Source organism: Coenobita brevimanus, chromosome 40 (assembly GCF_032717465.1).
Source record: "Coenobita brevimanus isolate Jiangsu-jjx chromosome 40, ASM3271746v2, whole genome shotgun sequence".
Lineage (NCBI taxonomy): Eukaryota > Metazoa > Arthropoda > Malacostraca > Decapoda > Coenobitidae > Coenobita > Coenobita brevimanus.
The window spans coordinates 63,048,465-63,063,688 of record NC_136993.1 but is presented as its reverse complement, the minus strand read 5'-3'; the positions used below and the strand labels follow the sequence as shown (position 1 = coordinate 63,063,688).

General features: G+C 41.1%; 1 protein-coding gene across 1 annotated transcript in view; it reads right to left on the bottom strand.

The window, feature by feature from the left end:
- LOC145397164 (uncharacterized) overlaps positions 1 to 15,224 on the bottom strand; it is a 102,230-nt gene that overhangs the window by 41,328 nt on the left and 45,678 nt on the right. The window contains exons 4-5 of the mRNA XM_080270361.1: positions 1,574 to 1,698; positions 377 to 490 (exon numbers count right to left, since the gene is read on the bottom strand). Of these exons, the coding sequence (XP_080126487.1) occupies positions 377 to 490; positions 1,574 to 1,698 (239 nt within the window). The remainder of the gene's footprint in view (positions 1 to 376; positions 491 to 1,573; positions 1,699 to 15,224) is intronic.

The following is a 15,224-nucleotide window of genomic DNA, read 5'->3' as shown; positions in this document are numbered from 1 at the left end:
TGAAAACTGACCAGAACTGCAACACCTGCAGGCTGCAGCTACTTTTCATTTATTCAGCAGACATATAAATTCTTGGTCTTGGTCTTGTTCTTGGTCTCGGAGGGTCTGGTCTTGGTCTTGGAGGATCTTGTCTTGGTCTTGGTCTTGGTCTCGAGATGCCTGGTCTTGACTACAGCACTGGTATAGATGTATATATATATTAAAGGTCAGCTGTAGTGCTGATGTGGATGTGATAGAAAACATTAAGAGAAATACTCATAACTTGGTCATGTGGAGAGATGGAGAGTATTTTGTAACAGGCAGGGCAAAGAGGGCGATGGGTCTAGCCTATCTGAGTCTTACCTGTGTGTGTCCCTAATAAAAGAGTGAAAGATACCTGGCGAGTTTGGGAGATGAGCCGAGAGAGTTGTGCCTGGGTTGTGTTAGCGTCCTGGCCATCTGACACCTCAAACGCACTTACCCCTGTGCTAGGACGACAGCTCAAAAATGCCTGCAGAGAGAAATTAGTATCCTTGAACCTTTTAACTCCACCGGTGTGTTTATAATCTTATTCAGGCCTCATCTATGCAGTTTTACTCGAAATAATGAAGCTTTCTAAGATTCGTTTTACTGCAAGGGTTTATGAAACTATCTCTAACCCCGCCACTTCGAAAAGCGTCTCGTAAGTTGAACGAAATCGTCTGAAGTTGCCAATAATAAAGAGAGAGAGAGAGAGAGAGAGACCTGAGTTAGCAATATGATATCCCGGCATCTGATGTATGCATGTATTTTAATTTACTTATGTTATGCGCACAAAAGTACGTAGCGCAAGTAGATCTATTATAAATGCTGTTATTTATGTTGCCGTGGTCCAAGGCTCATCTGAACGTGACCCAGTGGATTGTCGACTGACAATGGCATTTTCCTGCCGTCCACCATCTCTGTTTCGAAGGGTAGATAGATAGATAGATAGATAAATAGATAGATAGATAGACGGATAGATAGATAGATATCCAAGAAATATTGTTAATATTTTTACTACTAATAATCACAAACTGCCGAAGTGGTATTAAACACAGTAGGCTCTTTTCATTTGTTCTTACATATTTGCATTTTGTCCAGGTTTTCTAGATACAATGAGAATCACAAGCAACAAACTTTCCACATGAACTTCTCTCCCGTAGCCTTCCACACTTATGTCCATGTGTGAAACTTTGGATGAGGTGAGCTACTTCTCCTTTGACAATAAAGTGTTCTATTATGGCCATATGGATTATACCCTTTTTATCTTAACTTGGCTTACATTTTCGTTCTCTTACACCTTATTGCACGCAGATCATTAAGGGAAAAAGAGAACACTATGCCTCTACATCATTTCCATTCAATTTCTTCATGCTTACATTGTATTTCATTGTTAATTTATCGTAATAGCTGAGCACTGAAGATGGAAAGATGACAATTTTAGACCAGATTAAAGTAAAAGCAGTATAGCGGTCCGGCAGGAGTCACAAAATACTGCTTAAACGAATATAATAGAGACACTTATGTGGGTGGATTACTACGATATACTAGAATATTATAACCGAGGACTCACATTAAGAAAGGAGGTGGTAGTTTTGGTACCATCAGTGATAAACACCAGTGAGCTGCGCGCGTCACTTAGTGTTGTCAGAACAGACTCCAGGGCGTTGATGTTCAAGGTGTTGTTCACTGGCAGTCCTGAAATGACACAAAGAAATATTACAAATGATGACGAAGAGATATCATTTTTTTCTAAGGTCAGCTCAGACGATGCCTTCCCACATATTGTTAACTAGGAATCTTCAAATGACACGAATAGTTATGAGAAATAAATAAGAAATGAGATCAAACTACAGAAAGAAGTATGATCGATTCAAGTGATGTCTTCCCAAGTTTTCATGTATGCCCATTTGCTCGTCGTAGCCTGATTTATTTAATTATTTATTTATTTATTTATTCACTTTTGATATTCAGGGTTTGTATTTTATAGTTGCTCTAAGGCCATTTGTAATAAGTAACTTAGCTGATATTTCTTCAAATGTAGGTGAATTTCCCATCCACACCATCCCTTCCCTCATAATCACTCTTTGTGACACGCAGTGAATATGTCGGCAGTGTTGTGTGTCATAAGTGCTATGGTGATATCTGCTACCCTCCTTGAGAAAGAAGTTAGAAAGCTCTAAGAAGTGTGTTGTAAGTACTGTATGTGTGAATCTCAACTTGTACGCTAATTCAGCATACCTGTGGCTAGCCCTCTGCCTTAGTGTAAGATATTTGCATGGCTGGTTATCGAAGCTGTAGCAACCTTCACCTACTTTTAATGGTGCTGCAGAGGGGCACCTTTATGTGGTGGCACGGTATGACCAGGTGGCTCCGCTGCCTGATCATACAAAGATCCCTCATTTCCCTCCCTCTCCCCCAACCCTCCCTCTTCCACAAAAGGAGGATGGTGGACTGCAGGAGAAGGGTGATTTCAGCTTTCAGTCCACTGGGTTCACATCCAGTGGATCCTGGGGCTGCAGGTGCTACTACTACCACTACTACTACTATTACTACTACTACTACTCTTTTTTTTATAATTAAAATCACCTCCATCCATTGGGGAATTATATTGTGAAGATCAAAACCAACCTTCCTAATACAGTTCACCATTTGGAGTTGTAATGTGAAGGTTAACACTAACCCTCATATTACAATCCGTTGGCCCCAAAGCACGCCAACGGCTGTGGTTACCAACCATCTACTATTACTATTATTATTTTATTTTTTTATTTATTGAAATTACAGTGGAAATAAAGACATTAAACTACTGGATTCGCTGGTCTATGCGACTCTCGACCACTGTAGCTTCGTAATCCATACCCGCCAGAGAGACAGGCCTGAGGGCTGATGATCTTGTGCCCCTAAGACATAGCAGAGCAGACCTCACGAGGGAGAATGAGAGTAGACATCTCATCCTGGCCATAACAGAACTCTGCGGTTGACGTTTCTTCTCAGATAGAACATCTGCCAGTCTCGAATAGAATCTCACTGCCTCTGGACCCATCCCACATGATGTCGTGAACACAAGGGGAGTGAATCGACCGTGGTCCACATGTTGGATCCTTTCTTGATAATTTCTATTTTTTTCTTGTTCATTCCTCTTGTGTGCAGCTTCGAGAGACAGTTCACGATGACATGCTGCCATGGGATCGAATATCCTGATGTCGAAGAACGCCCTCTGCCCACGTGTCCAGAAACCTCGAGCACTGACATCCACTCTTGCATCATTTGATGTGTTTGTTGTTCTGTGGGTGAAGTGCTCGCCGTTCAGGGGTAGCAGAGCTGGCTCAATCGTGACATCATGGCATATTTCCTGCAGCATTTTGGCAGTGAGGTCGCGTACTTCATCGTGTCGGATGCAAACAAAGCCTCCCTTCTTGCATACCATTGCATGGTTTGCATCAAAGGCAGTACCACAGGCACAGTGTTGAGGTAGGTTCTCTATTGGCCACCCATATCTCAAGGCTATGGCGTCAATAAATTCTTGTTTGTTGAAGTGGAAGCCTTTTGCCTTGAGAGGCAGGGTTGAGAGCCAGTTCGATGCCCCAACCTCCTGTGCAATTTCAACTCTTCTGCACTGGTCTGGTGTTAGATGTTCGATTATGTGCTGCAGCTGGTCTTTTTGTCTTGCTTCTCGCTCCTTGCTTATCTGTGTCTTTATGTCTTTCTGCCTTTGGTGGTCGATTTCACTCTTCTCAATCTGGGCGCATATCTTCTGTGACAAGGATCCGGTAAGCCTGAGTGAATTTCTGTGTTCATAGCTTGCCATGGCTACTGGATTTATAATGCCAAGGCCTCCCATCCTGGGTGGTAGTGCTAGAAGGTCCCTATCTTCTGGTGTGGGGATGTGGCCATTGGTTAGAGATGGGAGGAATGAATCCCTGATTGCATCCTCCAGTCATTGTAGCAGCAGCTCGATGTCTGGCATGGTCCTCATCACGAAGGTCCACTTGTGCTTTACACCATAGGTAAATGCACTGTATGCTGCATGGGGTTCTATTTTTACGTGGCTGGATACTGTATGAATTTCATCTACCCATCACTCATGTATTTGTCTTTGAATTCCTCAGTTCCACTCACAGCCCCTAGATGCCTCTGACCTTCCTTGGTCACTATCACGTTTGTGCCTCTAAATGCTTCTTGTGCATCTTGATAGTAAGCTGGTTTCACGATCAAGATGGACTTACTTGCATTAGGGTAGTAACCTATTTCAGGGCCATGAGATGTTACAAGGTCCCACCATTTCCTCACATTCTCAACCTTGCCAGCACCCGTGAGATCATCTGCATAGGCTACCTGTTTTACATTGGTGGCCTCATATTTGATCTGTTGTTGCAGCACTGTCAGCCAGGGCATACATAGCCATGGCAACGGGGTCCCCCTGGGTAGTTCCTTCTGTGGACTGGATTACACCTACATCGTGAGCCGCTGTCTTACCCACAATGTAGAGGTCTGCTGGTTCTTTGTAGGTGTTTTCCACATATTGGGCAAATGCTGGGCATTTAACCTTGATGTTGTGCAGCATTGCCTCCCGGTTGATGGAATTAAATGAATTTGAGGCATCAACTAATGATACTGCCTGACAGTCCTCTTCCTCAAATATTTCCTCATAGAGTGAACTGCTGCCTCACCTCCTGCCTGCTGGCATGCACACACCTGGAGGTTGCCAACTGCCTGCTTCACATTATCTTTCACCACCTCCATGATGCATTTTCCTATAATCCGTATTAAGACTTCACCCACCCCAATGGGCCGGCATCCAGGATTCTTATCAAGGGGGATTAGTCTGCAAGCCGTCAGTGCTTCGATGTTACTGCACTGACTTGAAGCCAGCTTCCTCGCCAGTGAGGCAATGATGTTACATAGGTCAGTTGCTGCCTCCCCAAACTTGAAGCTACTGAGGATTACTCGCCAAGATTTTGCATCCAGGCCTGACGGTCCTGCCCCTCCCTGTGTGTGCATTGCCTTCCGCCACACCATATCTCCAGTTATCCTGTCATATATGATGGGATTGGGAGGAGTGTAGTTGCCGTCAAGCTTTGACTGGGCACTTGCTTGTCGTGCAGTCGGGTGTTTTTCTTTTAGTTGTTGCATTGTTTCATCTGTCAGGTCAAGTACTCCGTTTGGTGATTCAGCTGACAGGGATCTTGTTGCCATTGAGACCTTCCCCTGTCTCATCTTGCTGCCAAAAATCCTTGCAACATCGTTGGTATTTTGATTTCTTCTGCCTCGGTTGTTTATTCTCATCTGCAAGCCCCTTGCTTCCTCAAGTAGGTTGTCGATTTCACCTCTTGTCCATGTTTCAACCCGCCTTTGGATGGCCATAATATTTTCTGCAATGCTAGCTCTTGGGCGGGTCTTGTTGAGGAAGAGATGTGGTATTAGTGCAAGGACATTAAGAGAGAATGAGGCAATGGGTGTGTAATTGTTGTAGTTGGATATCAGGCGAATGATTTCCTTGATCATGTCAGTTGTAGCATTGCATTTGGGAGGTTCAAAAAAGTTACTTGAGGACCATCCAACTATTTCATTATATGTGGTGTTCACCCAAGTTACTGCATTTTCTCGGGATTTGCCCATCCAGTATGTGGGACGACCTTCTCGCACAGACCTTTGAGGCTGTTCTGCTTCCTCGTTGTTTGTGTCACTACCTTTCTGAGGGCGTATAATACCTGGATGATTCCCTCTTTCATGCACTCCTCTATGGTGGTCTTCATCCTGAGTTTCATTTCTATTATACAGTAAACCTCATGATGTTCCTCACCCCCAACTTCACTACTATTCACTTCCCCATGGCGATTTAACCCACCCAGCGCTTCCAGATCTCTCGCATCTTGGCGTCCATCCCTATCCCTCGCTTCACCACGGGGTCTTTCACCACCACGCATGTCCGTGTGATCGTGCATATTGTCAGTGACCGCCCCATCAATTTCCATGTCACCAATCTGTCGCCTGCCATGTTGGAAGCGGTCAAGTGCCGCTTCTGGTGGGCTGTGATTCCCTAACACATTCATACAGAAAGGTCCCATCCTACAGTATGTACCCGGTGACCTATTTGTTGCACATGAGCACCTGATACACTTATGCTGCCTACTGGAGCACTGACAACAATACTGTGGCGTGGCCATGGTGTTAAAGTTTTTATACTGTAGTACAGTATTAATGATAATAATTATGGCTACTTTTTGTAGTACTTTTAAATGAAATTTAAATATAATGTCACTAGAACTACTGTTTTACTATACGAATTTTAAATTTAGATTTGATATAAATGAAGAATGTGCTTGTTTTACTTCTGTTTTTGTAGATAATATGATTAAGTTATGAAGCAGTTTGCTCGTTTTTCTCTAGTTATGCATATTAGTTAAAATCTAATTGTTTTGACTTATACTAATAATCGACTGAACTGATAATGATATGTATTTAAAGTTTGATATGAAGTAAAACAACGCTTCTTTGTTCAAGGGTTAAGTAGGTGGCCAATTGGTGTGGTGCAATAATGTGGAGCCTTGTTTATTAGTAATGGGTCTTCAGGCGTTAAGGTAGTACTACTATTGCTGTAGCTGCTACTACTACTACTACTACTACTACTACTAATAATAATAATAATAATAATATTCCTACTACTACTACTACTACTCTACTACTACTACTACCAATAATAATAATAATAATAATAATAATATTACTACTACTACTACTACTACTACTCTACTACTACTACTACCAATAATAATAATAATAATAATAATAATAATAATGATATTACTACTACTACTACTACTACTACTACCACTACCAATAATAATAATAATAATAATAATAATAATAATATTACTACTACTACTACTACTACTACTACTACTACCAATAATAATAATAATAATAATAATAATAATAATAATAATAATAATAATAGTAATATTACTACTACTACAAATACTACTACTACTACTACAACTGCTGCTGGTGCTGCTGCTGCTGCTACCACCCACTCTTCAGACTTCTATTGAAGGGGCTATGAAGGTACTCTTGGTCATAAGCAGTGAATTTAGTGAGATCTTGTTCTGCTGTGTCTTATAATCACAGCGCTGCGACTTGATGACATGACAGAAGTGTAAATACGTTTTTTTTTTTTTCGCGGGGGGGAGGATTGGGGGAAGATGCAATCAGTGTTTGAAACTGGCGGTAGTCTGTTCGTCCAGCACTATACCCTGTTCGCTTCTACTTGAACTGAAACTGTCATCGTTCCATCTTGAATGAAGAGCTATATATAACAAGAGATTAATACAAGAATATGGAGCTAATCATAAAAAACGTGTTGTGGAGAGGATGTAGAGCCTTTGTATCGCCTTATTCTGCCCTTGAGTTACGGTAGCTATGATGCAAAAGGATACAAATCTGGGTCAAGTGTAAGTGAACGAACTACCAGAATTTATGACGGACTAAGAAATTTTCCACACTGCTATTCCGATGCACCACCAAAACAGAACAAAATAGTACCAATTTGAAAAAAATTCCAAAAAATAAAAAATAAAAATAAACATGACGTACCACATACAGTTTATGATTGATTATGTCCTGTCTTCAAATCCGAATAAACGCTTTTTGTCGTTTTAATTTCAGTTAATTCTGGCAATATGTAAATGTCAGGACTACCTGACATCCCAGCGGACTGCCCATTTATCAAGTCTGGCACTCCACAGTACCTTTTGTCTAATTTTACTCACTTTTAAACCTGGATTCAAGAGTATCGTCGGGACAGTCTTCCTGTATTGATGAGAAGGAAACAACTGTGCTCACATTCCCTTCCTAGTAATACATGACGTAGGTCCGCCACTCAGAACCTGCCATATCTCCCCAGACGAACAACTTTTTAAATGAGGAAATAATTCTTTTTGCCTTGTTCTACTATATAAGTTTTTCTTATCTTGTTCAACTTAAGAAAGCCCTCTCAGACTCACAGGGTTCACTATGATTTTGTCTACCCGGATCAGTCTGAAGACTCTCTCCCAGTCTGAGTAAATTAGTCTGTAACTGGCAAGAAAATGTAAAATGCATCCACGGGTTGAAGGGGTAAATGTGTTAGGACTCTAAGTTATCATAATACAATGCATAATAGATAGGAACCTAAAAGTGTAGTCTGAAGGGTGAAGTCAAGGTAGGTGTGGGAAAGGAAATGATGTAGCACCTCTGTGGAATGTCTCACATAGCACGATGGCCAACAAACAGTGCCTCGTGACCAACCACACACACACACACACACACACACACACACACACACACACACACACACACACACACACACACACACACACACACACAGGCTTCTAGAACAATCCCGTATGTACAGTACATGTGACACAAGCTCTCCTATACGAGAAAGGAGGAATTAGACAGGCAGAAGGGAGACAGCGATGGGGGCGAAAGGTTGTCGAGAGAGAGTGAGAAGAGGGGTCTAGCGTGAAGTTAGCTAGCATATAAACGCTCTTGTGTAATACACCCAGTGTTCAACTTGAGCTTTCCCTTTGAAGACAGTAAAACTACAATCAAACTCCAGTATCCATCCTTAACTTCTGTCATCGACTACAAGTGAACTGAAGTTGTTTCCTCAGATATCTACTCACTGTTACATACAGATCGACTACGACTACTATATAATCAATTACAAGACTGACATGTTATTATGGTGGCGCGAACGTACGAACCAATGCCTACGAGCAAACAAGCCAACAAGCCTACAGCTCAACAAGTCAACGAACCATCGAATCTACGAGTCTATGTTATCAAGAAACTACAATTCTACGATCAAGTAACCACAATCGAGTATACAGTAAGACGAACGAGTTACGAATGAGGAAAAATAAGCTCTATGATTAACTACAAGTAACAAGTCTACGAGACACCTCTATAATAATCTGCACGCACCTACAAGTAGCGGCAGTCTTCATCCACCAAGTAAATCACAACCACAACTACAACCACCTAACCCCACCATCCTCTCCAACCCCCCTCCGTCTCCTCCATCACCACGCTGGCACATAAATGAAGAGGTCAGACAACGCCAGCAACAACCACCATGTACTGTACCTCTGACCCAGACATCTCACCCACCACTTGTTACCCATCTTTACTCACGCATTCCTACTCAAACTAATTTATTCTCAGCAGTTATCGCGTGGGAATTCGATTTTGTATGGCTAGATTCGAGTATGACTGCAGTTATTCTGCACTACAATCAACCCTGCTTTATCAACACAGCCCTGAGTTTCCGAGAGTGACATTTATCAACACACCTCTGAGTCTCCGAGAGTGACATCTTTTAAGTGGGTGATTATACTTTTACTTATTTTATCCCAGTGCTTAAAATTAGGTACAATCACCTCCTTTAAATATTTTTATATATACATATACATACTTAAAACCTTTCTATTCTATCTATCTATCTATCGCCAGACACCATAATCCCTTAAGGGGTGGCCATTTGACTTTGAGTTATTTGTTTTAAGGGGAGGGGCACTAACCCTCCACCAACCCACTTGTTCACACGTAGGGAGCACGTATGGTTTGGTTATATGGTTACCACCCAGCGTTGTAAAAGTTTATTAATAATCATTTATTCACCTATACAGTTAACACATACATAAAATAAGTGTTCCGTAACACCATACCCTAGCAAAATGAGTTTGTTTTAGCTGAGTGATATGACGGGAATATTTTCAACACCACCAGTATTAGTGCCAGAGGATATACACTTAGTGGCAACTGCAGATCCACATTTAGGAGAACAACAGGAAACCAAACCAAACACACAAAATTCTCCACAAAGCAAAGATAAAGAAACAAATACCTTATTTTTAGATGATACTGATGATCATTGGGAAACTCACTCTGATGTAGAAAATGAGGACTTTAGCTCTGCCATATATATTTACGAAAACTTACTTATGAGAGTTCATACGTCAGGTAAAACATTTTCCACTAATCCTTCACGTAACAACAAAGAACTGCAAGTGAACTTAACAAAACAACCAACCAAAATAGCTAACCAAGGCAACACCACAACTCAAACATCCCCACCTCATGTTTACGTTTATCATGAGGATAAGAACATCCCAAAATTCTCAGGCACGTAAAAGGATCGCATCTATGTAATGTCTCTCATAAGCCAATATGAACAACTCTTTGTTAAGAGACATGTAACAGATGAACATGAGAAAATAATATTTTCGTCATGGATAAACCAAGAGAATTGTCCAGCAGGCAACTTAGATCAGATAAACTCCTACACGCAAAGACATATGAGGAGTTTAAGGCAGAATTCTTGAAGAAAGTCTCTGGAGGTATAAACTTTTTGCCAGGTATAATCCCAGAATTACATAAGATTGTGGATCTTATGAGACAACACACAACAAATCCTGAGTGAAATAACAGCAGATGTTTTCACAATTAAGAGAACATTATTAGCTACTTTAGAAAACTCAAACTGGCTAACAGATGATGGAAAGATATCACCGGTGCATGTCGTAGACGTCGTTGGTTTTGTAACTGCTCTGTGAAAATTACCCGATAGGGTTCTTAAGATCTCTAAAACAATTCCTTACACCCCAGGAATGTGCTTGCTAGATTTTTTGAATGAGGTAGAGATGAATTGCAGCAAAGCATGGGTGACCGAAACAGTCAAATTCTGCTAGAATGAGAATGACAGACACATTGTCGGCCGTGAAAACAGCTACAGCTACCCAGAACAAAGAACAAAATCGGTCGTGACCCGAAAACAGACAGAACAAACAGCCACAAAATTCGAAGTCATCTCGAGGATCACATTCGGGAGATAGGTCCACTTTGTGTTACTATTGTGCGAACCCAGTACACACAAAGAATGAATGCTTTATCCAAACAAAAGAAGATAAATAAAAGGCACAAGGGTGTGACCCATACTGCAAACATCACAAGTCCCAGGGTTACTGGACCTCCAACTGTAAGACAGAAGAAAAACTTCTATCTATCTATCTATAGCCCGACGCCCTAATCCCGCAAAGGGTGGCCGCAGACAAAACGCCTCCAAGTCACTCTGTCACCCACCATTTGACTCCCCTCCCCCCAACTCACCCCCCCCTCCCTCATATACCTCTCAACTCCATCCCTCCACCTCATCCTCGGTCTACCCCTCCCTCTCCCTCCCTCCACCTCACCCACATACACCCTCTTAGTCAGTCTTTCACTCTCCATCCTCTCCACATGTCCAAACCACCTCAGTGTATTTCTCCTAATCTTTTCAACCACATCCACATCTACCCCACAACGTTCCTTCACTTCTTCATTCGTCAACCTGTCCCTCCATGTCACTCCACATGCTCCTCTCAAGTAACTCATTTCCACTGCTCTCACTCTTGACTTGTTCCCCTCTTGCAAGGTCCACGCCTCGCTTCCATACGTCAGGGTAGGGATCACAATACCATCATGCAGAGACTTCTTAACTTCCATACTCACCTCCCTATTTCTCATCACTGCTTTCAGTGTGCCAACAACCTTCCTTCCCTGCTGTACCCTTTCACGTACTTCATCCCCCAAAGTTCCATCCTTACTCATCACACTACCCAAGTACTTGAATGCACTCACATTCTCCATATCCTCACCATCCAACCTCACTGCACACTCTGTGACTTCATTCCTCTCAAACACCATAACTTTACTTTTGTTTACATTAACTTTCAGCTTCCTCCTCCTACACACTGTCCCAAATTCATTCACCAAACCTTGCAACTCCCATTCATCTTCACTCAACAATACTGTATCATCAGCAAACAGCAACACCGGAAGCTTCCAAATCTCACCCTCATTCATTAGGGCCACCCCCACATCCACTGCCCTACCTTGTACCTCCTTTACGACCCCATCCATATATATATTAAACAGCCATGGAGACATTACACACCCCTATTTCAGTCCCACATTGAGATCAAAGAACTCACTCAGCTCACCATCCACTCGCACCGTAGCCCTAGCTCCCTCGTACATACTCTTCACAGCACTCAACAATTTCCCCTCCACTCCATATATTCTTAAAACTTAATTCTATTTTTTAAGTCGGGGGAAGATCAAGCCACGACAAAAAACGAACAATCATAGAGAAAGCCAAGTCTAAAATTCACATAGAAGGCATTTTGGGAAGTGAGTGTATCTTGATACCAGCTTTATGTGAAGAACAAAACATTTCTTTATTCTTGGATAGAGGCTCTTCAGTGAATTTAATAACAAAAGAAGAATTAGATAGGATTTCTAGAAATAAGAAAAAAGTAACTTTTCTAGAAGTATCTGACTGAGACTTATATGTGGTAGATGGCAAACAAATTACAGTAAAAGGCATGATACGGTTAACCATCAGTTTCACACGAACTACAAGACCAATTTTTGCATTTTTCTATGTTGTTGAAATCTTAGCAATAAAATGTAATATGTTGCTAGGTTTAAGAACAATGAGAACAGAGAAAATAATTTTACTCCCACAAATGAATGGGATAGACTTTAATAATGCATTCATAGAGGAATTATTATCCAAAAGAATTAGAACCAAAAAGAAATGGAAATATTAAAACCCTAAACAGAAATACACAAACAGAGAGGGTATAGATCCACTCACACCACCCCTCACAGCCTCCCGGACTGGAGACCGAGGTAACAGTACTGACTCATCAGTTTTTCCCGCCCATCTCACCAATGATATAGTTATTCCGCCTAACTCATACATAAAAGTTATCATAAAGAGAAAATTGAAGAATAGTACCATTCTTGTCTTAGATGAATTATGTAAAGTGATAGGAGTGTCAGTAGAAAATGCATTATGTCAGGTGGATAACCATGGGCAAAATCAGGTGTTCCTAATTGATCACATGGATGGAGAAGTACAGATGAAAAAACTTGACTTCTATAGCAAGTAAGATAAAATCTATGGACAGAGGAAGCATAAAAGAAAATTTTATTTACTCAGGACAATTTAATGAAGAAATCGATCGTTAAATTTATTGGAAAAGCATCAACAAATGGTAGCATTACCTGGAAAACAATTAGAGTGTATTAACCTGATTAATCACAAGAGTAACATGCACCCAGACACACAACCTATTTATGTACCTGCCTAAAGAGTTCTGGCTGAATCGGTAGAGAGGCGGGTTGCAGTCCTAATGGACCCAGGATCGAATCCCGGCTGGGGCAGGGAACAGTTTAAGGATTTGAATTTCCTAAAAGCAGACTTTCCTGATCTACCAGATGACCCGCCGACATGTCATAAAAGTACCCCCGCTAATACCAGTACACTAGTCCTGTATGAGACAGCCCTAGCATGTATTCAATATGGACGGTGGGTGTTAGCGCCGAAGTGGTGACATGTGGAGGTGTAGGAGGACTACTGGGCCTTGGGATAGGCCACTGCCCCCAAGAAATAGGCCCTGAGCCTTTGCCCAGAGTCGGACACGTAAAAAAAAAAAAAAAAAAAAAAAAAAAACAGTATATGTTGATAATATGCTAAGACTGGCTATTATTGAGCCATCAGTCTCCCCTTGGAATGCCCCATTATTTTTCGTGCCCAAATGAAAGGGAGAAATGTGCGCGGTAGTAGATATTACCGTAAACTAAATAATCACACAACCCCAGACTGGTTTCCCATGCCATTCCTAAATGACGTCCTGCAAAAAATTGGACTAGAAAATAATGTGTTTTCCACAATCGATTTGCTTAATGGCTGTTATCAAATAACATTAGATGAGAAGTCACGTAAATACACTGCCTTCTCCACAAATACAGGCCATTACCAATACAAACAAATGCCAATGGGACTGAGGACAGCACAAGGCATGTTCCAACGATTAATGAATTATGTATTGTCCGGAATCCTAGGAAAAGGAATATTCGTATATGTTGATGACATAATTATTGTAATTAAAAACATAAAGGAACATCTCCAGAAATTAGACCAACTCCTACAAAAGCTTGGTGATGCTGGTTTAAAAATTTAGCTGTCTAAATTCAATTTTTGCTTTAAGGAAATATAATTCTTAGGCCACAAAGTGAATCCAGATAGAATCCATACATCTGAGGACAAAATACAGGCAGTATGGGATTTCCCTGAACCCAAAAATATAGAGGAAGTCAGACATTTTTTATATCTGGCAGGATATTACGGATCTTTTATCCAACAATTCTCTCATATAGCTTTTCCTCTATTCCAGCTACTCAAAAAAGATGTTATATTCCAATGGGGAGAAGAACAAAAACTAGCATTTAATGAATTAAAAGATAAACTCACAAATGCACCATGCTTGGCTTATCCTGATTTCACAAAACCATTTATATTTTGCACAGATGCATCTATTAAAGGATTATGGGCTGTATTGATGCAAGAAGCTAAGGGTGGAAAAAATCAACCAATTGCATTCACCAGCAGACAAATAAAAGATGCAGAGAAAAATTATTTCACTACCGACTTAGAGGCACTTGTAGTGGTCTTTGCATTAAACAAGTTTCGAGATTTGGTATATGGTTATGAAATTCACTTATTCACCGACCATAAACCACTCGTGGGTATGTTCCAAGAATAACTACTCTCTGGAAGGAGAACAAGTTGGAAATGTACAGTTGAAGATTCACTACATACAAGGGAAAATGAATTAAGTAGCTGATGCATTATCTAGGAACCCGACAACATATCATGTCGCGGCGTTAGATCTCAAAGGAAACATCCCAAACCATGACGAAATCTTGAAAGCACAGAGACTTGATCCAGTGTGGTCTAAAGTTATATACAAGTTGGAAAGTGGCGAGGACATACAACTACCAAAGCTATATACACCACTCGAACAATTCACAAGAGTCAATAATGCCTTATACAGGATCAACCCAGGATGACCGAAACACCGAAGAAATAATAAACAATTAGTTGTACCTAATGATATGATACCTCAAGTATTAAGAACGATACACGATACTCCAAGTGCAGGACATCCTGGAGAAAATAGGACATTTAAACATGCCCAGTAGTTATACTACTGGTCATCATTACGAAAATAAATAAACAATCATATTGACATGCGAGCATAAGCGAAACACCAAAGGCCACATGACGACACCTGCACCTGTAGGCAATTACCCTGTACCACATCAGCCTTGGGTCATTGTTGCGGTTG